Here is a 27,167-nt window from a genome sequence, read left to right on the forward strand (position 1 = left end):
TTTAAATCTTCCAATTCAGAAGCTCCTAGCTTTTACACGCAGAGAAGTCTTCCTGATTGTAACCTTACTTCTTCTGTATTTTATTTCTATGTGCTTCCTTTGCTCACCCCCTCAGTGGGAATCGAACAGGATGTTTGTCTCTCCTTCAAAAAGCAGGGTTACTTCATCTCAAACCAGTCTCCCTCAAAAGGATCTGGAGTTATTAATTAATCGAAAGCATTTTTTCTTTTATCTATGACGTGGCCACTGGATGGTTTTAGGGAAGGCTGCTTATTTGGGAGTTGAAAACAGACTCCAGGGGCCTAATGGATATACTTGACACCAAGACCATCTGGGAAATACTGAGGATTTTAAATCCAAATGGTTAAACCCCAATGTGCTGATAGATTGGGTCCGTGATAAATCCTTTATTGTGAGGATCATGTCTATGGCAGGCAGGGAGCTGCACGGAATGAATCCTATCTCATCCAATACCACTTGAAGATGAAAAAGAACCTCTGTGCCCACAACCACTCTACAAGGGGGTTAATGAATGGGAGCTCCAAAGCTTCCCCAGGATTTTATATACCTGTGCCAAATTCACTCTGAAAATCTTGCCTCTGACATTCAGATATTCTCTGTAATAGGGAGTAATTTTTATATTAGAAAGACCAAATTTTTTTATTGTGTGGTGAGAAATATATATAAATATAACATAAAATTTTCCATTTTAATCATTTTTAGTGTATTATGACAATTCAGTGTCATTAATTATATTTACAAGTTGTGCTACCAACACCATCCATTACCAAAACCTTTCCTCCACCCCAAACAGAAACTCTTAACCCATAAGCAAAACCTTTCCATTGCCCCTTCCCCTGGCCCGTGGTAACCTTTAATCTAAGAAAGACTTAATTTTAAGTCTTGATGTTACCTTGTAGAGGGTGGGGCCATATGTGAAGAGCTGATGTTCAGGAATCCCAGAGCTGAGGAGGAGAGAGCACTGCCAGCTGTAATCCCTTCCCTAAAACCTCAGAAACAGCAAGCTTGGAGATTTGACCACCACTGGTCATATAGACTGTCCTGTAAGGCTTTGAGATCTATTCCTTCTAGATCCTGAGCTGCTTGGGAAAAGCCCAAAGGAAGCCAAGAGGGAGGACGGAAGGTAAAAAAAAGAATATGCAATTATTTTCATTTTCTGGTCTGAAAAGCATACAACTAGCTTTATATCAGGCCAATGGAACAAGAGTTTCTCTAAGTAGGGAAACCAGACATGGGAAGAGAAAAGGGCAAGAAACAGGAATAAGTAGTACAAAGGGAGCAGAAAAGTGGGACCAGGGGTGGTGGTGGCTTCCTCACGTGGGCCCTAGTAGGGATCGAGGGGCATCTTGTGTTGAAGAGTCAGAAGGATCAGGAAAGCATCCTCCAGAGTGGTGCACCCTCCTACTTTGATGCACAGAAGGCAGTGAGCGGTGTGTACAGACCCGAAGCTCACGTCACTCACTGGACATAGAAACTGCAGATGCTGCCCTACCTGAAAGTGGATGTGGCTTTCCCTTTGCTTCTGAAAATCAAACCCATATGAATGAGGGGCCCTGTAGCTTCAGGCAGGCAAAGCACTAGCCCAGTCATGACCTCCAGAGTGTTTGACTTAACCCTGAGCCTCGCTTTCTGTTGGAAGAGGTGCCAATGCTGGGGCAGACTAAGAAGTCCCCCGCCCCTGGCTCCTGTCCATGTCAGGGCAAATGTAACACATCTTTGTTGAGAACCTAACACCTCACCTCCTGAGACCATCCATCAGAACTGCCTGGTCTCCGTCTCACTGGACCAACAGTGGGGATGAAACGGCTTGTGGCACAACTCAGTGAGCTGTCAGTAAGAGTACCACAGACACATGGCCTTCTGATTTGTTTAAAGGACACAAAAATATATGGTTGTCTTGGATCTCAGGAGGAGCCCTTAACAATATACTTTTCTAAATCAAAGGTTACCACATAATATTCCTGTATAAACCCTCTTAACCAAGAAGCAGTGTAGACCTGAGAACACAGATTCTGCTCTGTCACTTCTTGGCTGGGTGGCCTTGGACAAGATATTCAACCTCTCTGATCTTCAGATTTCTCATTTATAAAATGGGGATAATAATATCTACCTTATAGAACTGTTGGGAGGATTGACCACTCTCATAGGGTCCTGTACTTCTTAATACACCCCCAACGAGCCTTGCCCTGTGCTAAGTCTCTGTGTTTGCTGTCCCAGGGGCTGTGCACAGGGCACAGTGCAGTTAGCACTGGCTTTTATCCCTTATTTATGTGAGAAGGGACTTCTTTTCTAATAGTGCCCAGTCTTACCCTGTCCTCTTTACCCACCAGCAAGAGTCCTAAAACTTAAGTAGCTAATTTTTTTTTATTCAGTTTTACTGAGATATATTCACATACCATACAGTCATCCATGGCGTACAATCAACTGTTCTCTGTACCATCTTATAGTTGTGCATTCATCACCCCAATCTATTTTTGAACATTTTCCTTACACCTGAAAAAATCAGAATAAGAATAAAAAATAAAAATAAAAAAGGAACACATGAATCACCCCCCATCCCACCCTGTTTTTCATTTAGTTTTTTGTCCCCATTTTTCTACTCATCCATCCATATACTGGATAAAGGGAGTGTGATCCACAAGCTTTTCACAATCACACTGTCACCCCTTGTAAGCTACATTGTCATACAATCGTCTTCAAGAGTCAAGGCTACTGGGTTGGCGTTTGGTAGTTTCAGTTATTTACTTCTAGCTATTCCAATATATTAAAACCTAAAAAGAGTTATCTATATAGTGCCTAAGAATGCCCACCAGAATGACCTCTCGACTCCATTTGAAATCTCTCAGCCACTGAAGCTTTATTTTGTTTCATTTCGAATCCCCCTTTTGGTCAAGAAGATGTTCTTGTCAAGAAGATGTTCTCATTCCCACGATGCCAAGTCCAGATTCATCCCTGGGAGTCATATCCTGCATTGCCAGAGAGATTTACACCCCTGGGAGTCAGGTCCCACGTAGTGGGGAAGGGCAGTGAGATCACCTGCCAAGGTGGCTTAGTTAGAGAGAGAGGGCCACATCTGAGCAACACAGAGGCACTCAGGGGGAGGCTCTTAGGCACTATTATAAACAGGTTCAGCCTCTCTGTGTAGTAACAAGCTTCATAGGGGCCAGCCCCAAGACAGAGGGCTCAGCATGTCAAGCCATCAGTCCCCAGTGTTTGTGAGAACATCAGCAACAATCCAGGTGAGGAAGTCCAACACCTCTGCATCCTCTCCCAGCTCTTCAGGGGGGCCCTGAATATATATTTTTATTCTTCTCCCAAATTACTTTAGGATGTGTAACAGCTAACTTTTTAAAAAATTTAATTTTATTTTTCTTTTACTGAGGTTATATATATATATATATATATATATATATATATATATATATATATAAAACATAAAATGTGCCATTTTAACCATGGTTAAGTGTATGATTCAGTGGCATTAATTACTTCTTAAGTATTGTGCTACCATTACTAAAAATTTTCATCACCAATATGGAAAACTTGTACCCCATTCCCTCCTCCCTGTGGCCCCTGGCAATCCCTAATCTACTTTCTGTCTCTATGAATTTGCTCACTGTAGATATTTCATAGAAGTGGAATCATACAACATTTGTCCTTGTGTATAAAGCAGCTAGCTTTTGAGGACTGGGAGATAAAGCCAGCCCAGGTAGTCCTCCCTGTCCTGGTAAGTGCAGCATGGCGACCCTGCCCAGATCTTGCCGCGTCAGCGAACTTCAAGGACAGCGACAGGCATGTGCTTCTCTCCCGCCTGCATGCGTACGTGCTGGCCATCCTGGCCTCTTTCCCCCTTGCTTTCCATCTCAGAGCTTTCCTTCCCTCAAGTGCAGTTTCCAAGCTGCACATTCTCAGGGGGTGTACCACGGGACGCCTGAGCCTGATTCGAAGTCCCTGTGTCTCCCCTCTCTGTAGGGCATTCTGTCCAGACAGTGGGATTAGCTGCATCTTTCTCTTCACTTAAATCTCTACCATCTTAAGAGAGTGGGCACCTGTCCCAGCTCCACTCAATACCCATAATTCACTCCTGGCCTAGAGCCCTCCACACCACCTTACTGCCAGACTAATTTAGCTGTCAGAGTGTTTTTTTCCTGGCAGTCTTGGCCCTAAATTTCACTGCTGTCTCAGCCATTCTTATAAAACCTAGCTGAGGGGAGGGGATGAAGTAGGGAGTAAAGAACTGTACCACAATTTATCTTTTGGACTCTTCCCAGATGATATAGTTGCCAAATCCTGATTAATCTCTTTTGTCATTTTTTAAAGTAAGAAATAGATTTTTCTCGTCTGGACTAGAGACAAGGCAGAGAAAATGGGGATTAGGCACCAGATTTAGCTTTTAACAGGCACTGCAGGTGAATGAACTCTTTGGAAAGATCAAGCAATAGAAGGAAACTCAATGCCAGTGGGGCCCCACCTTCCAAGGAGCAAAATGTCTCACCCCCAGCAGGTGCTCAAAAAATGTTAATAGAATGAATGAATACATGTGTGAATGAACGAAGTTGTTAGGTCATTTATTCCTTCATTCAACATCAGTCGATCCTAGCATAAGGCTGAGGTGGGCTGGCAAACTTTTTCTGTAAATGACTAGATAGTAAGTATTTTAAGCTTTGTGAGCCATAGAGTCTATGTCACAACTACTCAACTCTGCCATTGTAATGAGAAAGCAGCCATAGATGATACATAAATGAATGAGCATGGCTGTATTCCAAAGAAAATTTTATTTTACTTTATTTTATTGGAAACTCTGGCGGCAAGCTGTAGTTTGCCAATTCCTGGGCTGGCTAAGAAATCAGAAAGACCTGGATTCAAATCCCAGATCATTCTTTAACTAGCTACATGACAGGGCAAGTGACAGGGTCTCTAACCAATCAGTTTCCTTATCAATGAAACAGGGATAAAAATAGTAGGCACCTCATAGAGTTGTCTTGAGGATTGAATGAGAGAATGCATGTGAATGTATGCGCACAGCACAGCCTGCCCTCAGTAAATATGAGTCACCATTACTATTATTTGTTATTATTTTGTCATCTGTCCTTCCCCTAGTGGAATGTAAACTCCATAAGAGGAAGGAATCTGTTTTGTTCAGTGCTGTGTTCCCTGTACCTAAGACAGTGCCTGGCACATATAGTAAGTACTTGGAATTTGTTGGATGGGTGAATGGATGGGTGGGTGTATAGACTCTCAGTCTAGTATGGGAAAGAAAGATATACTAAACATGATAGTCAGGAAAATAGAAAGTAGAAAATAAAGGAAGCCATGGGCAAAGAATCTATTGAAAGGAAGGCAGGGGCAAAGAATCTTCTGGAAGAAACTTTTCAGGGGCCTCCAATGCCTTCCGAAGTTCAGAACCTTTAACTCTGGGAATGTCTTTGGATTCATCCCCACCCTTTTTTATCGAAAAGCACCATGTCAAAGTCAATACCTTGGAGAAATGTCCGAGTTACAGAAAACTCAATTTTCCTTGGCTGTCTGTCAGGCTTTCACTCATTCCGGCTGCATTTAGGTGGTCCTGATACACACTTCCAACAATTTAGGACAACACTAGCATTAAAACATTAAATGAAGGTGAGGTCAAGCCTCTTTGAGGCCAGAAAGGGATAGCTTGGGGAAGAAAAAAAAAGCATAAGGAGCAAGCTTACTGTCCTTGAATCGAGTCTAAAGCTTTCTTTTTTTTTTCTTTTTTGGTTCCAATGAGGATTTCTCTCAGGTGACAGGGTTCTGCTGACTTAGTTCAGGACCCTTCTCTCTCTAACCTGATGCCTACCTGAATTACCATGCAGGCACCAAAAATGTTGGGTCCAGAGTCAGGAAGTCTTGATTCTGATCCCCGTGTGAACTCAGACAAGTCACTCTGCATCTCTGGACTTCTGTTTCCTCAGCTATCAAACGAGGGAATCGGGCTTCCTGGCTCTAAGTGTCCCCCCATTCTAACCCAACCAGCTGGCTCCTTGGGGACTGGCTGGGCCGGGCACCCTCAGCCCTCACCTTAGGCCCAGGTGTGGCAGGGGAGGATGTGCAAGGTTCTCTTGGGAATAGGGTTTAAGGATGCTATGAGTCATGTGGGGATTTTCTTCATAACCAACACCACCAACTCATTGGTTATCTCCTTACGTGAACAAAATGACAAAACACAAGGCATGATGGAAGCCCCTGTGGCAGAAAAGACAGTGGGGAAGCGCAGCGCATCTCTCTCCTTTGGAGCTGTCAGGCGATTCTTTCATGAGCTCATCTCTTCTTGTTCTTCTGAAAACTCGTTTGTTTCTTTAAAATGTTGACTTGCCACCCCTTCCCCTCCCCATCCAATTCCTATGCCATTGCCTGAGAATGTTCCCATGGCCTTGCCCTGGACCTCTCTGTAGCTGTAAAAAGTCCAGAGGAGACCCACCCCGCAGCAGCCAGCCCCCTCACCATCATAGCTCACCCGAGGCACCTGCCATGAGCCCATCAGTGATGCCTCATAATAAAAAGCAGTTCTGTTGTGGATGATTGTAGTTAATAATACAAATATAAGAATGTTCTTCTATGAACTAGAACAATTGTACATCACTATTAATAAATAGGGTGCTATGGGGAAAAAATACAACTAGTGCAAACTATGGGCTATAGTTAACGGTAATATCTTAATGTTCTTTCATCAGTTGAACAAAGGTACCACACTGATGTCAATAATAGGGGGGGTATATGGGATAAGGGACTTTTCTTTTTGGAGCTATGAAAACGTTTTCAAATTTATTGTGGTAATGAAAGCACAACTGTGATTATACTGAGAGCCATTGATTGTACACATTGGATGGATTGTATGGTGTGTGAATAAAACTGGTTTTTTTAAAAAAAACAACAGTACTTAGTGTGAGGAGGAGCATGTCCCCCTTGGAATAGGGGACAAAACAGAGGCTATAGAAAGCCTTTTTCAAACAGAACACCCACACACGCACACACATATTCTGACATGCTCTCACCACCACAGTGAGAAATACTGCTTGTTGCTTTGCCGTCCCATTGAAGTATCTCCTCTAGCCCAGGAGATACTGGGCTTTTGGACACAGATAAGCAGAAAGGTATAGGAGGAATGATGCGTGAACCCAGGCCAGGAGTGATCAGTGAGTAAGGGGCAAAGATTTGCATCCACATCCTGCCAAAGCCTGTGGAAGGTGGGAGGTAGAACAGGAAGAGGCATTGAAGTGCTCGCTCTGTCTCTCCCACACACCGTGTGGCATTTCACGGTGGGAAGCAGAGTGAAAACAAGCTTGATTTGTGTTCTAGTTTGCTAATGCTGCTGGAATGCAAAACACCAGAAATGGACTGGCTTTTATAATAGGGGGTTTATTTGGTTGCACAGCTTTAGTCTTAAGGCCATAAAGTGTCCAAGGTAACACATCAGCAATCAGGTACCTTCACTGGAGGATGGCCAATGGCGTCCAGAAAACCTCTGTTAGCTGGGAAGGCATGTGGCTGGCGTCTGCTCCAAGTTCTGGTTTCAAAATGGCTTTCTCCCAGGACGTTCCTCTCTAGGATGCAGTTCCTCAAAAATGTCACTCTTAGTTGCACTTGGGGTATTTGTCCTTTCTTAGCTTCTCCGGAGCAAGAGTCTGCTTTCAACGGCCGTCTTCAAACTGTCTCTCATCTGCAGCGCCTGTGCTTTCTTCAAAGTGTCCCTCTTGGCTGTAGCTCCTCTTCAAAATGTCACTCACAGCTGCACTGAGTTCCTTCTGTTCGTCCGCTCATTTATATGGCTCCACTGATCAAGGCCCACACTGAATGGGTGGGGCCACACCTCCATGGAAATATCTAATCAGTTATCACCTACAGTTGGGTGGGGCACATTTCCATCCAACCAACCTAATCCAAACATTCCAACTTAATCCCCACTAATACGTCTGCCCCACAAGATTGCATCAAAAAATATAGCTTTTTCTGGGGGACGTAATACATTCAAACCAGCAGAATTTGGTAGATCCTTCTTAATTATTCACTCTACATGATGCCTTTTCCTTCAGTTTTTCTTGGCAGACATTGGGGCAGCGTTGGAAAAGAGGGCATTATCGTTAACCTCTAGGCTAAAATATTCACTTTCCCTTTGGTTCATGGACAGTCTACCCTGATGTGGTTAGAAAGATGCTTTCAAATTCTTAGAACAGTGATTCTTAAACTTTAATCTGTGTACTAATCACCCAAGGATCTTGTTTAAAGGCAGATTGCAATTCAGTAGGTCTAGGATGGACCTAATAGTCTGCATTTCCAACAAGCTCCAGGTGACCCTGATGCTCCTGGTGTGTGGGCCTTAGGAAAGAACAAGGTTGCTTCATTTCTTTATGTTAATTACTTAAATCACCAACCCCAAGGTTCTCAGGATCACCTGCTGGCACCCCTCCCCACTCCCTTCCAGAAGTCGCACTGTCAATGGTCCTGTTTCTATTGGGCATTTTCACATGTTGAAGTGGGCATGGAATCCCCCACTTTATTCTTCATCCTAAAAACAGAATCAATAGAAACTTCCAATTGTCTGGGGAGAGCCCCATTTCTTTTTGGTTCAGACCAATGGAATTTAAGGAAATTTTATTTCCATTACTCTCCTGGGGAGATTGTGATTCTCTATAGCTGCAGAGCAAATTACCCCCACACCTTAGCTTCAATCACAAACATTTATTATCTCCCTATTTCTGTGTATCAGGAATTCAGGGGCAACTTAGCTGGGTGGTTCTGGCTCAGGATTTCTCATGAGGTTGCAGTCAAGAGGTTGGCAGGGCTGCAGTTATCCAAAGGCTTGACTGGTGCTGGAGGATTGACTTCCAGGATGGCTCATTCACATGGCTGTTTGCAGAAAGCATTGGTTCCTTGCTTTTGGCAAAAGCCTTAGTTCCTTGCCACATGAACCATCTCTACTGTGACCTCAGCAAAGTGGGTGATTCAAGAGAAGAGAGAACAAGGAGGAGGCTTCGATGCCTTTGTGATGTAGTCTCAGAAGTCAGACACTGTCACGTCTGCCTTATTCTATTTGTTAGAGCAAGTCACTAAGCCCACTCTCAAAGGGAAGGAATTAAGCTCTACCTCTTGAAATGAGGAGTATCAAATATTTGCAGGCGTATTTTTAAACCACTGCAGATGCCTGTTAGCCAAGGAGCCAATGTGGTCGCTGACTCACTCAAGGGTGTGATGCTCTGACTTTTGCTCTTCTTAGGGGACCTGTGAGATTATGAGCATCTGAGGCCCCACTCCTTGTGAAGACATCTCTAAATGGAAAGTCAGCAATTGCATTCCACTGCGACAGAGTCTACCCAGCTACTTGTGAAACTGCAAAGCAATTATAGTACAAGAAAGGCAGTATAGCATAGTAATTAGGAACCAAGCTCCTGAATTTGAACTGCCGCTTACTAGTTGTGTGTCCATGAGAAAATCATTTAAGCCTCAGTTTCTTTATCTGGAAAAACAGGATATTAATAGTACCCATATCAAAGGGTTATATGAAAATTAAATGAGATATTGTACATAAAGTGTATAATACCTGCATCGGGCAGATAGTAAATGCTCAATACACATTAGCTACTATTAGGTGTTGTTCTTGATGACCTGCTTCCACCTGAGTGAGAGCTTCCTGTATTTGAAAAGATGCTGGCCACAGGTTTCTGCTTAATTTTTGTGCTTCCTTCATCAGTGCCTCTTTTCATACCTTATTAAAATTCTGAGAGACCTGGTTGCCCTCTGCCAAGTAATGGAAGGCTATTTCCCCATCTGGACAGATTCTCATGGCAAGCCATCGCTGAACTCCTCCTTGAGTTAGTCCCTCATCCACTATTCCACTTCTTATGAAGGAACATGAGTACAAGACAAAGGGAGGCCCAGTTTGCCCCTCTCTGATCCCACGTTGGATTGACTGGGGCTGGCTCCTTCCTAAGCCCAGAGCTGGGAGAAGATGCCTTTACCAGGAAATGCTATTTCTGTTTTGAGTTGCAGCAGGAAACTGACAAGTTGTTTTGAATGGAACTCACATCAGTTCAGGGCAAAATACTTGAAAGAGTCTCAAGGGAAATGGAAAATGTATTTGTTCTATGGTATGTTTTGAGATTTCTTTTAATGTAGTGAAAGTGGCCTGACAGATTTCGATAGGCTTATATTACATATTTATGTCTTTAAAGCAATCAAAGAAATCCTTTATAGTTCATTCTCTGTTTTCTCCCCAGGTATTTAGTCTTCCTGCAGATCAAAAGGGATCTCTACCATGGCCGCCTGCTCTGTAAAACATCTGATGCTGCCTTGTTAGCAGCCTATATCCTTCAAGGTAATGGTTTTTGACAGGGTAAATTTGCTTTTCATGCTAAGTGCTGATTACATTATTTCAGTTACCACAGATGACTACTTCTGGGATATAAACAGTCTCTAACCCAAAGCAAAATCCGACAAACCCTCAATCCTAAACTCTACCTAAGGTTTTACTTAAAGTCCTTCTGACTCTGTTTTAGGCATTTGCCCTGCACCCTTGGTTGACAAAGTTACAGCGACTCCAGAGAGTAATATGAGTCAATCTTTTCTTCCCCTTTCATGCAAATCTCTAAAATGTGAAGCATCTTGGAATTCTGGTGTCTATTTCAGAGATCTTTTATTTCAAAGTGCCCAAAATTGAAAATGTTTCCAAGTAACAAGCACATTTCCTAGCATGCAAATAAGTAAGGGTTGAGGCTGTACCCAGCTGATGCCCAGACTGGCGTTTTTTTGTTGTTTTTTTTTTTTTTTTTTTTCGCAAAACCATGGGAGAGACTTGATATGCACCCTTCACAAGGGTTCCCTTTCCTTCCTTAGTCCCTAGGCCTAAAACTGTCATTACTGCTGCATCACTTCAGACCATAGCACTAAACTCATAATGTTTCCACCAAAGAATCTGAATCCTTAATTGGAGATCTGTGAACTCCCAGAAGCTACCTTGTGAAGAGAGACTGGGAAGTTTTTGCCAATAAGGAACTAAGTCCCTCTGGGAAAAGAAATATCACAGCTGTGTTAAGAATGTAAAAGTAAGTCCATTGCAACCTTGACTTCTGAAAACCTTGTTTTAAAAATCCTCTAAATGGGAAATGTCTAGAAGGTACTTGCTAACTCTAAGGTAACCAAAGATGCCCCTTACATTTTAAGAGAAAGCCTAATCTAGTTGATCTAAGTGAAATCTTAAACTCTAATCTCTCCTTCAATTTTGCCCTGACACTCGTATTGAATTTTTCTTTTTCTTTTTCTTTAAAGAAGTACTGATGTTCAACATGGATGTTTTCCACTTGAGGCTTTCTAAATAAAATCATGATAAATGACTCCCAGGCTCAAGGTCATTCTAGATTTCGGGCTCAGGAAAGCCTTTAATCTTTCATTAAATGATAGCGATTTCCAAGTAATTTGGAAGGTGCTGAGTAGATTTGTGGTGAATAAGCACAAACCACAAGTACAATATTCGGCTGTGAGAGGAAGGCAAGTTTTCTTCTTACTGTGTATTCCTCCCTCAAGACTTCTCATACGAAGTGGTTGTGGCTCCCACGAGGGAAGGAAAGAGGGCAACCACAAAGCAGCTGGAACCTCCTCCTTCCTCTTAGCCTGTCCATGATGCTCCCTCCCTAGCTCTTCACATCGAGAAAGCTGGATTCTGGCCTAGGAATACATTGTGGAGAGCAGCACGGGTCCAATGCCCTCCTGAGGGCCCTGATCTGCGATCTCTGCAGCTTTAGGGGTAGCTGAAATCTCTGGCCCTGTGGATGGCAAGAGGAAAAAGCCCCGTACCAGGCAGGGAACTGAGAAGTCAGCCTTAGAACATGGTGCTCCTGAACTCAATGACACTTTCTGGGTATAGCCAGTCTTCCTATTCCAGAGTCCCCTCAAAGGTGTCTGGCACCTGATCAGCCCTGGATGAGTATTTATTCAAATGTATTCACTTGATTTGATTTGGACTGAGAATTGAGTTTGAGCTTGGATCATGGCTCATTCGCCAATTTTGCTGCATCCATGCTAAAACTCAAAATGAGATTTGGGCTCAGGTCCAAGAAGCTCTCTGTTTTTCTGATCAAGCTCACAGTCTCCTGTGCTGCCACAAAGAGCACTGCTCCCAGGCCCTCTTCTCATGGCTGAATGGATGAGGCCTGTGTTTCAGGCTTCTGCTATTTTATTGCAGATTTACTTTGTGGTGACCTTAGAACACAGGCTCAGCTCTACTCTCTGCTTAAATTTGAATGTCAACCCAGAGTGCACATTTGGGAAAACAGAGGTGGGCATGCTGTGGAGGGCCAAGCCCCCTCCCCTCTGCCGGATCCATTATTCTTTGTAAATCTGATTTGTGCTTTGGCTTTGTTCTGTGTTAATCTCTTTGTTGTTTTAGCAGTGCTGATTTACCTGTCTCCACAATTGTTTTTCTCCACTTTCCTTATAAAGCGGAGATTGGGGATTATGACCCAGGAAAACACCCTGAAGGCTACAGCTCCAAGTTCCAATTTTTCCCCAAACATTCAGAGAAGCTGGAAAGGAAAATTGCTGAGATTCACAAGACAGAACTCAGGTGCGTGACATTCAGTTCTGGCCCCAGATACTGTCACACACATGCTGCTCCCCACACACACACAACCTGAGCCCACAGGCTCTTGTGCTGTGCATTCTGCTCACACAGCCGGCTCACTGACCCAGGGGGAGGCTACCCACCCTTCCTGACCTGGGATGTACCATTTTCAGTGACTCGCTGACAGCATAACCCCAAGCCCTGAGGGCTCACTCTCCAAGAAGAGTGATTTGAGCTGGGCTTAAAGGCAAAAGGGAAGTTGTGTTGTGGGGAAAACTGAGAGGGGTTGGCCTTTGAAAGCTATTTGCTTCACTAAGATAAAGGAAAAGACAATGGGGAAGAAGCATGAAACGGGGAAAGGAAGAAAAAAACTATCAAAGAAACAGCAGAAGGGAAAAAAGATAAAAGAAGAAAGGAGAGGTTGAGTGAGGATGTGAAAAGCAGGTGAGCCTGTGCTTTCAATCTGTGACAGTGTGACAAGTGGCTCAGGGCCAGTGGATGGGATTGCACAGGGCTGGCACTGATTCATGAATGCCATGGGTGTCCTTAGAGTACTTTGGTTTGGGGACAGTGTCTTCAGCATGGCCTAACGCACCCTCCCACCCCATGCACACACACCCTACCTGGAGTCCCTGACCCTAAATGGAAGGAAGTGGAGGAGAAGCAGCTTGAAGCTTGGAGGCTTGTTTTTCTCAGTGTCTCTTAATTCACCCAGGATATTCTGAATCCCATAAAATAGTGTTAATGCATCCTTTCACCCACATGAAATAGGATTTTCTACAAAGACTCATCTAAAACAAGGGTATTTGAGCTCCACTGCATGTGGCATTAAACTGTGAGGAAAACAGTTACATACAATGCAGTGTCATAAAATAAAAGGCTATATCATTTTAATATATTATGATTTTTAAAAAATCTTTTAAAATATTTATATACTACCTTTCTGGGGAAAGACTATGCAAAAACAAAAACAAAAAAATATTTCTAATGATAAGACTAAGCTTAAACTAGTTCCTGCCCTGACTCCCCTCCCTGCCAACAGAAAAACCAAAACCCTTCACCGTCACTGAAAGACTTCAGGTTAAATTCTGTGTTTACTGACAAACACATAAAGCCTCCTTAAGCCTTTACAAGCAGACCCCCTTGCCCACTACACAGCCAGGTCCTCATCCTCCTAGAGGAATGTAGCCGGGGCTCAGAGGTGGCATCTGATGACTCCCACCCCTTTCCCAGCCTTTCCCAGTGCTGTGGCGCAGCCTTTCCCAGTGCTGCCCATGACTCTGTTAGAGAAAAGGCGACCCCTTGTGGCAAAAGGGAGAATAAACACAGACCTTTGGGGTAAGTTAAGAAGAGATCCGGGCTGGGCTTGGACCGAAGGCGCTGCCCGAAGGATTTCAGATGTCAGAGCAGTGAGAACATTCCTGCAGAAATTTCATTCAAGGCAGGGAATCCCCCAGGAAATGATGGCGGCTTTGAGGGCCCTGCAGGTTCAGGCAGCCTCCAGCAGTGAGTGGACCCACAGGGCCCCTGACCCTCCAGGCTGAGCTGTTCCCGCCACTGAGGAAGCTCCCTGGAGGGGTGCCCTGTGCTCCAGCCACCTCTGGTGCCCAGCCCGTGCCTGCCAGGTGATGAAGCTCACAGGCAGCCCGCTTGCATTCTGTAAGCGTTTTCCAAAGCTCTTCCCTGTATCTTGGGTGCTCTTGTGACAATAGAAGTTGTCTGCACTAGCAACACCTACATATACAGGTTCAGCCACATCTTGATAATGTCAAAAAAAAAAAAAAATCATGTCTGAGTTTCCTTTCTACAACTCTAAGTTTCTTGAGGGCCAAGACTGTGCACCATATTTCTTTGTATAGTTTACAGCAAATAGCATAGAGACTGGTACGTAAAGGTGCAGACTGATTGACACCTTCAAAGGAGACTTCACAGGGAATCTGGCCTGCCTCTCTCTTGGGCTGGCTTATCTTGGGCCCTGTCATATTACTTGAGGCAAATCAGATCAACTTAGAAATTAGCAGCTAACAGTCCTGCCACCAGCCATTAGAGCAGTTGTTGACTTCATAAATGGCCCACCCCTCCTCATACTGAAACCACATCCGAAGAAGTACATCTGCTTCACCAGGGCTCTGGACCCATGAGAGAACCAAAGGTGCTACTGCTGCTGGGTCTGCTTTGAGCTCATTAAACACCTGCTAAGGAGGCAGCCAGGAGGGGAATGATGCTAAAGCCCCTTCTTCACATTGTGTGGCACTGGGGATGGTTTTTCCTTTTTCTGCTTGTTTCCTTTCCACAGTCATCACCCTGTGGGCAAACAGAGCTGTTATGGGAGTCTGAAGAGCTCAGCGCTATTTCTTCCCGCTTCTCTTCACCCTACACCTCCATCTTGTCTTTTGGTAAATAAAAAGGATTGGGTGGCAACAGCAAAATATACAGGCCCCTTCTTCAGTCGATAACCGAGATCAAATCGGACAAGAAATCCATGGGCTGCAGCCAGCCTACAGATGAGTTCTTTCTGCCTCCATAGTTTTTAAAATCATGAAATACTACATAAAAGTATCTCTGACTTCTCTTTAAAAATCAGAATATCTAACAATGCAGAGACCATATGACTGCAATCTTGGAGCTGAGAAGCAACTGCCCCTGTCAGATGGGTGAGGTACTCCCCAGTTTGCCACAGACCCCACCACTCCCTATTGCAGTATACTCAGCCCAGGTCACTCATTATGTAGCTGGCCTAATCCCTGAAGACACCTGATTTTTGATCCTAGATAAAAGTCTATGAAGTTGGTCCTGGAACAGAGCAGGGAACATACTCTATGGAAAACCTAGAGTACGTGACTCTCCCTGAGCACTTCCTAATAGAGTTTGCCTCATTGGAACCTGTGAGAACAGGAAACCCTTCAATCATCTCATATTCTTTATTCCAGTGGTCAAACACCAGCAACATCAGAACTGAACTTTTTAAGAAAAGCGCAGACATTGGAGACGTATGGAGTGGATCCTCATCCGTGTAAGGTAAGGCTCCCCCTTGTTGGAAGCAGCACTGACCTTGCTTCCTCTAGAGGGTGCCAGACAGCATGGGCCCATGTGCCTGTGCCAGTCAGCGCCCTTCAGTATCTGAATGACCGGCTCATTCAGTGACAGATGACAAAGAAAATGTCTCATTCTGGATTCTCTGCTGTATAATCTTGTGAAGCCATGTCAGTGTTGGAAGATCCAAGGCAAAGTCAATCTAAATAATAAATCTGAAACTGGGGCCCCACTTTGGCAGCAGTGGGTAATTTGGTGGAAATGAAAAGGGAGGAACATGGAAGGCCCCTGACAGGAAGTGATCGGAGGTGGCTCAGCAGACTGCCAACCCTTCTTCAACCTGTAATCTAGTTTCTTTCCCAAGAGTGGGTTTTATTGACTGCAGTGTCCTGAGTCACTGCACAGAACTGCAGTGGAGTCACATATAATTCCATTACGTGCCTGTGAGGGTAAGAAGGGAACCAGCCTGGGAGGCTCTGCCCAGAGAAAACCTCTGCAATTACTCACGTGTCTGGCATTTTGGAGATGATCTCAGGCAGCCACAGCATCCTCTGAGAGCAGTGAAAGCCCATGGCCCCTTCCTGCCTTTCTGTGGCCGTGTCCCTCCCCTCCATCTCCACGTCCCTAACTGCTTCAACATTCCTGGTCTCGGCCTCGGCTTCCACACATCTTTGCCTCTCACTCTTTCCATTACTGGAGAGGCTCTTGCAGCACCAGGAAAACCAACTGTTAAACCAATATGAAGAGAGACAGTATCAGATGGGAGCAGGAGGACACAGGCCTTTTCTTCATAATTACTGAAGGACTATGTAAGTTTCAAACAAAAATTAAATGGAAAAGAAAGAAAGGAATCGAGTGATGTGGAGTCAGAGCAGTGTGTTCTTCGGCCCTTGGTGAGGTGACGGGGATTTGTTCTTGCCTAGGATGTAATGCTGAAACGTCTAATATGAACCTTGAGAACATTCTGACGCTCAGAAACCCTGGTCGCCTTCCCTGCCCCAGTGCTCTATCCACCAGCACAGCCTGCTGCTAAATAACTCCTTCATTTTTGCAGGGGGTAGTAGGGGCAGCACTGTCCGCAAACACATCCCTGCCTGTTTATACCAAAGACTTAACATATGGATGTTCACAGATGACTTAGCAAAGCTTCCTAACAGATGTAGTGTAAAGCGCTCCGTAAAGTGCCCAGATACTATCAGCAGGGCTCCCAGAAAGGAGGGAAAAGAGCTTCGGAGTCAGCTAAAGTTAGCCTCAGTCCTGGTCTCCTGCTTCCTGGGGTCATGGGAAGCTTCTCTGAGCCTCATTTTCCACATCTGTATAAAAGCACCCAGTAGATGCTCAATAGCTTGCTCCCTGAACTGCTGAGTCACTCCAGTATCTTAAAAGACAGAGGTACCTAAAGATAGATATGGTTATCGTAAAGTACTGAGTTCACTTTTGGGTTTAACCCCAAACCTGCCCAGTCCCCTTGAGGCCACATGCAGCACCTGCTTCCTCAGAGAGAAGGGGCTCTGGGCAGGGCACACAGAGGTGGGCAGACAGTGACCTGAGTAGAGGTGTGTGGGGGGCTCTCCGATGTGGCCCGTGGGGGTCTGGAAGCTGTAGTGGCAGCCAGCCTATTGTCCAGCTCAGACCCACATGCACCCCTGCGCCGTGGGACTCCTGGCTCAGCCCTGTCTCTACGACCTTGTTCATCTTCAGACACTAAGGAGGCTGAGGAGGCTGAGGAAACTGCAGAAACTGCAGAAGGAATCAGCGTTCATCCCAGGTGCTGTGCAAGGCCCAACCCCAAATCATTTCATGCGCCATTTCATCTCCACTCCTAGAAGGCAGGAGGAAGGGAGGCAGAGACGTTTGTGGCATGCCTTCCCTGGCAGGTCCAGAGTCCTTTCACATTATATCCTCATTTAATCCTCACACCAGCCCTGAGGGGTGGATATTATGTTCTCTGTTTTGTAGATAAGAAGACTGAAGTTTCAGGAGGCCAAAGTTCACAAAACCCTAAGTGAGAGCAAGACTTGGAACTCAAGTCACTTCCCATTCCCAAGTGCCCTATATGGAGCAGAAGCCCCCAGGAGACTTACTTTGGGGAGAGCGTAGGAGCGTTCAGCTCACTGGGTTTCTGGACCCTGACCCTGCGTGGTCCCTGTGCCTCCTGCTCACCCAGGTCCATGGCAGGCCTCACACATGGCCCCTCAGCTTATCTCACTGGGCTCCAGCTCATGATTTCCTCAGCCCTCCTGAACAAAGAGAAGAGTTCAGGAGCCTTTACTCTTGTCATTAAGTAGAGTCACTTTAGTGATATGCTACAAAGCATTTGCCTTAATGTTGCTACAAGGAGAGCTGAAATAAGCTGGAGCACTAGGTGTAATAAATACTGATGATTTCTATTAACAGAGAGGCAATTACTGGGCCCAGGGAATCTGGGGCACACAGCCCTAGGGAGGCCAGAAAAAGAGGAATCGTCTTGATAATTAAAAGAGAGAACAACGCTTTGGCTGGGCTCTGTTCTCCTGGGCTGATTAAGAAGCTGCTGCTTTTCCTGGGCACGCTGATGGTTTCTTTCCACTCAGAATGTCCTTATCTGGCCCTGGGAAGAGGAAGAACACACCCTTGGTAGGCAGCCACTGGGCTCCTTTAGCTAGCTGGCTTGCAATGGCGCCCAAACCCTGAGCTTGCCCTCTGCATCTCCGCCAACCACCACCGCCCTCAGGAGCCCCCAGAAGACCAAGCCTAGAGCAGGTGGAGGAGAATGGAGCAAACCACTGGTGGCCCACTGTTGCATCTGTTCCCCAGCCCTGCCACCTCCCCAACCTCAGGAGCCGTCATTTTATTGCATCCAGCTGGCCCTGAGACTAGCCATTTGTCCTGGGTCTCCTGTAGGCCCAACTGTAGCCACACACACTCTTCCACTGGCCCCAACTGATGGGGCTGCCCTCAGGGTTTGTGGAGTTGTCAGACCTGTCACAGGTACCCAGCCGGCACTCAGCCTTATCACCATGAGTGGCTTATTTGGATGGAGCCATTTACTGAGCACCTGAAAACGCCAGGCACTTAGACACATTTTCTCATTTAACCTTTACAAGAATACTGCTAAGCATATATTCTTGAACTTGTTTTAAGATAAGAACACTGAGCCTCCAAGGGACTAGCTAAGGTGTCCAAAGTTACTGGTAAGGCCTGTGCTGGGACTCGAACTCAGAGCTGTCTGACTCTCAGTGTTCTTTCAGTTATCGTACATGGTCTTCCTTCTGGAGAGGTGGTATTTATTTAGTAACAAAGCAGGACTCACTGCCAGTTTTGATGCAGAAAGGACAAAAGTCTCACAAGATTACTAAAATCACCACATAAAAATTTAATATAAGTTCACCAGTGTCTCACCAGGAGAAAATTGATTCAAGCAGGATCTAGGTTAGATCAACCATAGAAATAAAATTACAGTGTTCATTCCTCTGCCCTTAAAATAAGATCTTTACTTTCATAATCCTGCCGCCTAGCCTCCTCTCTAAATAAGAAATTCTCCCGACCCCCATTTTGAAAAGTTGCTTCTGACCTAGAGAACCAGAACAAGAAGGATCAGGGGTGACTCTCTTTCATCCTTGGGTGGACCCCTCTTGGCTGCACTGTGGGGAGCATGTTGGGTTTCCTGCTGAAATGAAGAAATTGAACAAAGCCGCTCGGATGACATATTCCCTCCAAGAATCCATTCTGAGCCCTCATGGGGTGACTCCTCATTTCCACTCGTTTCTTGTGGCCAGGTTTAAGTATATTAAACTGGGTGATTTTCATGATTGACTCATTGTTAATGGAAAGGTTCCCAGCTGTGCGCTCTTTTGGGTATGGGCATATGTGTCTGGAAGAGCAAAAATTCCTAAGGATTTTTAAGAATAATAGCGATTTCATTGACCCAGATTGACTCTGTGTAAGTCCTGCCCCAGAGAGGGAATTAACTGAGTGACCCTGAGAGGCCAAAAATAAAGAACACTGTGGTCCGGACTCAGCCACACCCAGGATGTCCTCGGGGGCAGCAGCAGACAGAGGCCTACTTCATTTGTAGTCGGAGACTGGGAAAGGTGGCCAGGGACCCCTGCTTTTCAAGAACCAGTCAGTGCTGCGATTTCCAAAAATCTTAGGATGAATCTTTGATGGTGTTGAATGATTGCAGGTTAAGCTTGATGGTGAGTTCCAAATGAACATATGAATGACTGGGTGAAAATCCATCCCCTCTCCAAGAAAACACCCTTGGCCATGTCTGGGCAGGAAGGCATTTGGGCCATCTCCCTAAAATCATATCGAAGTGTTATTTCTCAAGGTGTGTATCATCCTTCTTTTACAAATGAGGAAACATGTTTGGAGAGGGTGTAAGTCAGTAACCATGCAAAAATGAAACAGTGGGGCCCCAAACCAAGACGCAGGCTCTTTCTACAAGGATGAAAAATTGAAAACAGATTTTTTTACTTTACAACTATAGAGGTGAACTAGATTCTTTTGACTGTTATCTGATGTAGAGCCGGCCAGCAATGTAGAGCGGGCTGGCGATGTAGAGCGGGTAGCTGTCAAGGCCCGAGTTTTTATTCCACCTCCCAGATCCATTAATGCCTCAGCCCTTTGGGCCCTAATTTCATCTGGAGGGGAAGGGGACAGGGAGGAGTGAGAGACTCCAGCTTGATAAGAGGGAGGATCTGAGGAACAGGCTATGACCATAGGTGTCACTTCTCACCTCATTCTCATTTCCTTCTCCTTTTGTCATGTGTAACTTATTTTTGCACACAAATCCCAAGGGCAGGCTCACAACAAGAATGCCATGTTAGATAGAAGAAACTGGGGAAGTTCCAGACAAAGTGTCAGCGTGGCTGCCTGTTTGTATTTTCATGCCAGTGCAGAGGTGAGATTTCTCACTATAATTCCAAGCCCTGGCTCCTTGCTGCTTGCTGAGCCTCTCGTGCCAGAGACAAGTGGCACACATTCCAGCTTTCCACCGCCTCTTATGGACACTTCACTGCCGGAATCTTACAGCATCTCTCATTTCCATGTGCTGCACTTGAAGCCTCAAAGTTTGGAGAATTGCTCTCTTCATATGCAAGGTCTTATAATGACGTACTGGAATGATGTTCTAATTGGAGTTTACTCCAAGTTTGCTCCCTGTTCCAAATCAGCCAGCCTGGTCAGGAAAGGCTGTTCTCCTCTCACTCCAACACTTGCCTCCACTCGGAACCCACCCCAACATGTCTGTGGGTCTGGGCAGCCAGGCCAGCACCAACCGCCTCGTGGGAGAACCCTCTCTTCCCTTTGCTTTGGCCAGAGGGAAGCCTGCCATTGGGATGACACTATTGGATCTCTGCATCCCAGCCTTCTCTGTATCCTTCCCCTTCTCTTTAGTTTCACATATCACACAAATCCCCTTTCTCTATGATCCCCTAACAATGAATAATTTCTCTTTTTTAACCCCAACTTCTCATGTTCTCATTTTCTAACCAGTGAAATTTAAATTTGTCAACATCCAGAAAAATAGTAAAATGGTGTTTTAAAAGAATTTTGTATCAAGTTCAACAAACGCAGCTAATTAGCAGCATCTATAATAATATCAACAACAGCCAGCCACTAGCGCTTCCTAAGCACAACCACCATGAGGGACCTGGCCAAGGGTGCAAGAAGGAGGCCCTTCCCTGCCTGTCCCTCTGCTTCCCTTCCCCACTTCTTTCCCCCATTCTTTCAAGCTGAACCCTTCTGCACACCCTTCCCTTTGTTTCTGCCCTCCCATCTGTTCTTCCTGCCAGGCCTTTCCTCTGTCTTGCAGAGCATTGCAAGATCCCTCCCCCAACCCTGCCTGCCTTGTGCCCTCCTCTCATTTTTCCTCAGGTGTGTACTTCCCTCACTGCAGCCAGCCTGGCCTCTCGGACCTACCTCCTTGTCCTAAACATTCATCTGATAATATTTCCCGTAGGGTTCTGTACCAGTACAAACAAGGTAACGTCTCCACCTTCACGTCTCTTTCTAAGCCTACAGTCTTGGTGCCCCGGCCTCCTGCCTGCACAGTGAGTGAGTGGCCGAGGTGCCCAGGTGCCCACCCTCCCATCTGAGGCATGCTGCCCAGAGAGCAAAGCTCTCCCTTCCCCAAAGGCCACCCTGCCCTAAGCTACATCTCCACCAAGTCTGCCAGTTTGGCCCTAGTGCTTCTGGCAGGAATAATGTTTGTGTGCAATACCTGGTACTCAGATATTAAAAACCACTACTAGGCATTGCTGGAAGGTAGGAGGAAGTCCAGCCCATGGCTTTGCAGCATCTCCATTCAGCTTATTTTTAAACAGCTTTTTGCTATGCCCAGGGTTGAATGACACTGTGCTTGTAGCCAAGTGTCTGGGTCACAACAGACCCCAAGGAAAGGACAATAATAACAAATATATTCATTGGCAATGTTTGTAAAACATATACTTAGTTTATTCCATGGGCCCAGATGGCAAAACTGCATTTTGCTCTAAGGCAAGGCTCACAAGGCCCTATACTGGCCCAGCTGCTCTTAGGAACCATCAGTCTGAAGCTCCATGCCAAGGAGGCAAACCTGAAGGCTGGAGTGCCCAGAAGAGCCAAACTCCAGGGCCCCACTCATGTGCCTCATCTTTACAAACTGACAGTGCCAGGTAACCAGAGGCCCCAGCTGTTGGTTTAGGCCCAAGGCTGGTGACAACTGTTCCACTTGGCCAGTTACTTCTTGTTTCTGCAGCTATATTTTCCTGAGGAAGCCCATGGTCAAAAGGCCGTAAGTCTCATTCTCTTTTTTAAAAAATTAACATCTTATTGAGATATAATTCACTTACCATAAAATTCACCCTTTTAAAGTGTGCAATTTCATGGTTTTTAGTAAATTCCCAGAGTTGTTCAACCATCATCACTATCTAATTTTAGAACATTTTCTTCACCCCAAAAAAGAAACTCCGCATCCATTAGCAGTCACTCCCCATTCCCTCTCCCCCCAGCCTCTGGCAACCACTAATCTACTTTTTGTCTGTATGAATTTACCTATTCTGGATACTTCATACAAATGGAACTATACAATGTATGTAGCCCTTTGTAACTTAGCATAATGTCTTCAAGGTTCATCGAAGTTGTAGCATGTGTCAGAACTTCATTCCTTTTTATTGTTGAATATTATTCCATTCTGGTAGATACACCACATTTTGTTTATCCACTGATGGACACTTGGTATGTTTCCACTTTTTATGGCTAGTATGTATAATGCTGAAGTGAACATTCATGTACAAGTTTTTGCATGGACAAATTGCGGGCTCATATTCGTAACTCTATGTTTAATATTTTGAAGAACTGCCAAAGTGTTTTCCAAAGTGGCTGCACCATTTACAATCCCACCAGCAATGTAAGAGGGCTTGCCATTTTTCTCTGATGTTCACAGCAACCTTCCAGGGTTGCCATCTTTATAATGTACAATTTACAGAGAAGGGCACTGAAGGTAAGTAACTTGCCTGTGGGCACACCTCTGGCAAGTGGCCAGGCAGAGGCAAACCATCGTCCTGTGACTCCAAAGGCAATGCTCCTCCCTCTGTGACCTCCTGCCAAGTATTCAAGGCTGTATCTCCTGGAAACAAGTGTGTTTCTCATCCTCCCCCTTTATGTGTTGCAGGATGTGTCAGGAAATGCTGCATTTCTGGCCTTCACTCCTTTTGGGTTTGTTGTTCTGCAAGGAAATAAGAGGGTCCACTTCATTAAGTGGTGAGTGTCATTTCTAAACAAGGCTCTTTAGACGTCACTGACTAGGGAGGGGCCACGGCTCCCGTGCCCTTTGACTGTGATGGGGCAGTTGTGGTTCTGAGCCCTCTGCAAAGCTTGTGCTGATAACAGTTACTGGTGATGGTAGTGGTCTGTCTTTAGGGATCCTAGTCTTCCAAAGGGGTGTTCCTGAGAGCCGACAGCCTCTCCAGAGAGAGAAAGGGTGTGGAGGCTTGATTGTTGGGAAGGATGAGAGGCCGGGGGCTAGAGTCAATGTCAGGGAAGCAAAGTTCCCATGAGGACCAAGTCCTTGGGACCATAACCCGCTAGGGCCATAGCCAACCCTATTGAGCTGGCTCTACTAGGGCTTCTCCATGGATGGTCCTACTCCCTTACCCTCTCTTCTAATCAGACAATGACCCTTGGGCAGTTAGAAGTCCCGTGTTGCTCCTAGCAAAACACTCTCCTCAGACCAACCCCAGTTCCTGTCACACCCCAACCCTTTCTTCCTTCTCTCCTCTCCCACCTCTAACAGACAAGAGCCACTGCCTCAGCTCTAGCCACTCTGAACTGTTTCCTGTCCTGCCCCTGCCTTTGTGAGGGTGTGTTCTGTTGGATGGCTCCTGGGAGCTGATGCAACACAGACTCATGTTTGTTAATTTGGCTATCCCAGAGACCCTTTTGTTGGCCCATGCAAACATCTTTCAGTCTCGTGAGAACATTTTGCATATTTTGTTAAGCCCCAGTGATTTTTATACCTTCTTGGGCCTCAGGTTGCCAAGGCTCAGCTGGCCAGTTCCTCACATGGGCTTAAACGGGTGGCTACCCTTGGCCCAGCAGAACCTTGGCTGAGGATGTCTGCTCCCCAGGCTTTGCCTTCTCCAGAAGCACTTACAGGAATTCTGAACATCCCAACACATCCATGTCCTAGGCTTTCTCAAGCTGGCCCACTTCACTGCCCCCTCTGCGGAAGATGGTGCGGGGCTGGAGTCTCTTTTCCATAGCTCTCCTGGGTTATTTGATGTTCTAGAGGGCCCACATCCTGAGCCACATTTAGACTGGGGTACTGTCTCATGACAGGGGGTGTGTTTGTATGGAACTAAGTAGGACACACCTGTTTCAAGGACCTGCAATCCCTAAATTCTCCCTTCCCACCCAGAAGTCATGATACTCACCTGGTTCTCTCAGACCCTCTTCATTTGATGACTTCTCTCAAGTCCCACTTCAGGAAGTCTCCTCTTCACTCTGTCTCAACTTTGTAATAACAGATGTAAACCAATCTCACTTTCAAGACTACCCTTTACTTTCCTATCTTGTTTGTTGGAGCCTAGATGATCCAGATGTTTGTCTATATATTAATCAATTGATATTTATTGTATCCTGTGTGTGCATGAGAGATTGATTGATTGACTACAAGGGAATGAGCCAGGGAAGGAATACCATGTTGCTTGCGTTAGCTCAGAACTGCTGACCAGAGGTTGTGGACTCGCATCCTGAGCCAGCCATGACTTCTGGGACTACAGAGGATGAGTGACCTTCCTCTGTCAGACCCTGAGGATTATCCATCAGTTTACTGGGTGCATGGGTCTCACTACCTTTCTGCTATTTCCTAGGATATTGAGGTAATCTCCCTAGAAATCATAAAGAGGAAGAAGCCAAGTGAAGGAAGATGTGCATGATCAGACCTCCTTGGGGGTCCCAGTTGGGTAGAAAAATAAGGACTCTGTCCCCATTGAGGTAGAGAGAGCCTGTGGCTCCAGAGAGCAGCTGTGTGTGCCAAATGGAAGGGGAATGAGGGACTGATGCTGAGGCCTAGATCTCTGGCTCTCAGGGGCATTCACCTAAGACCTCATTAATCTTTCCATTTTGTAAATGTAACCAAGGCTGTGAGCAGTGTGTGGAGGTGAGGTCTAAGCCGTGCCATGTACAGTAACCATGTCACTTCTGATTTGTGTTTGTCCCGCGGGTGACGTACCCCAGTATCCTGTTTGCCTCTTTTACTGCAGCCATTCACTGGGCTGGTGGCTTCAAGGATTTTTCTACAATAACCCCTAAGCCCCTTTCCTGGTCAGTACGCTGCATGACTGTTCCATGTAATCTGTTCTCTCTCTTTGATATGTTGCCCCACCCCCCTTCCCTGAGATTGTTTGACATTCGTCTGCATTAAACTGCATTTTCCATCCAGTGGCACAGTCACCTGAAAGACTCAACTCCCTTAGAACCCGGTTGCATTGTTTTTCATTATTTGCTATATCTTGAACTTTGGCCTCATCAGCTATCTGTGGCATCTTACGTTTGACAGTCCCATCCAGATAATGCACCCGTGTTATGAACCAAATCCTGAAATGACCCCGGACACTAGACCCAGACTCACTTTCCATGCAGATGTTTCCCTTTTACAGCCACTGTTGATGAGCCTGAAATTCTCCTGTCACCCTATTATTATAAGTATGAATGACCAGAAAACTGTGGGTTGAATTGTTCCAACAACTGTTCTCTAAGGCCACTGCACTGCTGTCTTGTTTCAGTTCTGATTTTGGCTAAAATTGTGTCTGTGCCTGGAGCCCCCTCCAGTCTGGGTGGGCTATGCATCTACAAGACTTAGCTGTGGACAAGCAGCCTACCACAAGGTAACAGGAACTCTCTTTGTGCTTTTAGGAATGAGGTGACCAAGCTGAAATTCGAAGGGAAGACTTTCTATTTATATGTAAGTCAGAAAGAGGTGAGTGCTGGCTTCTTCCTCTTCAGGGAAGGCTGGGGCACTGGGATGGTTCCTGATGGCTGGGGCTGAATCTAAGTGGTCCAGATAGAGCTAAGCCACCTGCATGCCAAGCCAAGACCAAGCACAAGTCCTGAGGGTGAGGTATGGAGGGGTGGCTAGGCCCTGGAGCACAGGACTTCCTCGGTCATACTGATAACACCCAAGAAGAAATCCCCCGACCTCCAGGAAATACCAAGTAAGATTCTTTTACTTTCATGTGAAAATTCCAGATGAAAGTGCCATTTTCTAGCCAAGGGCTCTCCTGATTCAACTTGTGCCAACTAGGATTTACTCTGATTGGATTTACCAGGTGTGCTCTCTCTGCTCAGAGAGTCCTGCAAGCCTTCCCTTCCAACTAGCTGGCTGCTGAGCAGCCCCATCCCCATCTGCAGACTGTCACTGGGAGTCTGTGGAGAGCCTTCAGACAGCTCGGGGTCAGCAGTGGCCAACTTCACTTCTCTCTCCGCACTCAGCTGTTTCTATGTGGAATTTTTTGTAGGAAAAGAAAATTATTCTCACATATTTTGCTCCAACTCCAGAAGCCTGCAAGCACCTCTGGAAATGTGGAATCGAGAACCAGGCCTTTTACAAGTGAGTGGACACATGTTTTGGGCTGTCTTTATCAGAGCCAAAGACACACAGGTTACTTTTAGAGGAAATGATGAACAGGCAGACTGACAACCTGAGAAAGGAGACATGAGATGACAAGGCTTGGCTCCCTTGTCACACTCATACCCCTTTCTGGGTGTCTGTCTGATGCCCCAGAGTAACAGAGCCAAGGTCTGGGATGTGTCCCAGTTGAGTTGTCCAGGGGGCCAGTCTTGGGGTGTCCTTACACAGCCCCCAGAGGCAGAGCAGTTCTGAGTATTTGCAGGGTAAGACTTGGGCCACAAGAAATGCATGGGTGACAAATTTACGGAGCCACTCAGAGCCCCGGAAGGCCTGGAATATATCAGCTCCATAGAGGACCAGGCACAACCCAGAGCGGCTCCCTGGTGGCAGTCCCAGCCCTACGCCTTGGGGTCTGGGGTCTGCTTCCCAGTGGGTGGCCTGGTG

At 45.8% G+C, this 27,167-nt stretch overlaps 1 protein-coding gene across 3 annotated transcripts in view; it reads left to right on the top strand.

The window, feature by feature from the left end:
- Positions 1-27,167, top strand: part of FRMD5 (FERM domain containing 5) — a 295,156-nt gene that overhangs the window by 255,235 nt on the left and 12,754 nt on the right. For all 3 annotated transcript variants that reach the window (XM_037834108.1, XM_037834110.1, XM_037834109.1), the window contains exons 5-10: positions 10,257-10,354; positions 12,475-12,598; positions 15,526-15,613; positions 23,265-23,353; positions 26,009-26,072; positions 26,611-26,702. In XM_037834108.1, coding sequence (XP_037690036.1) covers positions 10,257-10,354; positions 12,475-12,598; positions 15,526-15,613; positions 23,265-23,353; positions 26,009-26,072; positions 26,611-26,702 — 555 coding nt within the window. The remainder of the gene's footprint in view (positions 1-10,256; positions 10,355-12,474; positions 12,599-15,525; positions 15,614-23,264; positions 23,354-26,008; positions 26,073-26,610; positions 26,703-27,167) is intronic.

The sequence above is a fragment of the Choloepus didactylus genome, chromosome 4, assembly GCF_015220235.1.
Source record: "Choloepus didactylus isolate mChoDid1 chromosome 4, mChoDid1.pri, whole genome shotgun sequence".
Lineage (NCBI taxonomy): Eukaryota > Metazoa > Chordata > Mammalia > Pilosa > Megalonychidae > Choloepus > Choloepus didactylus.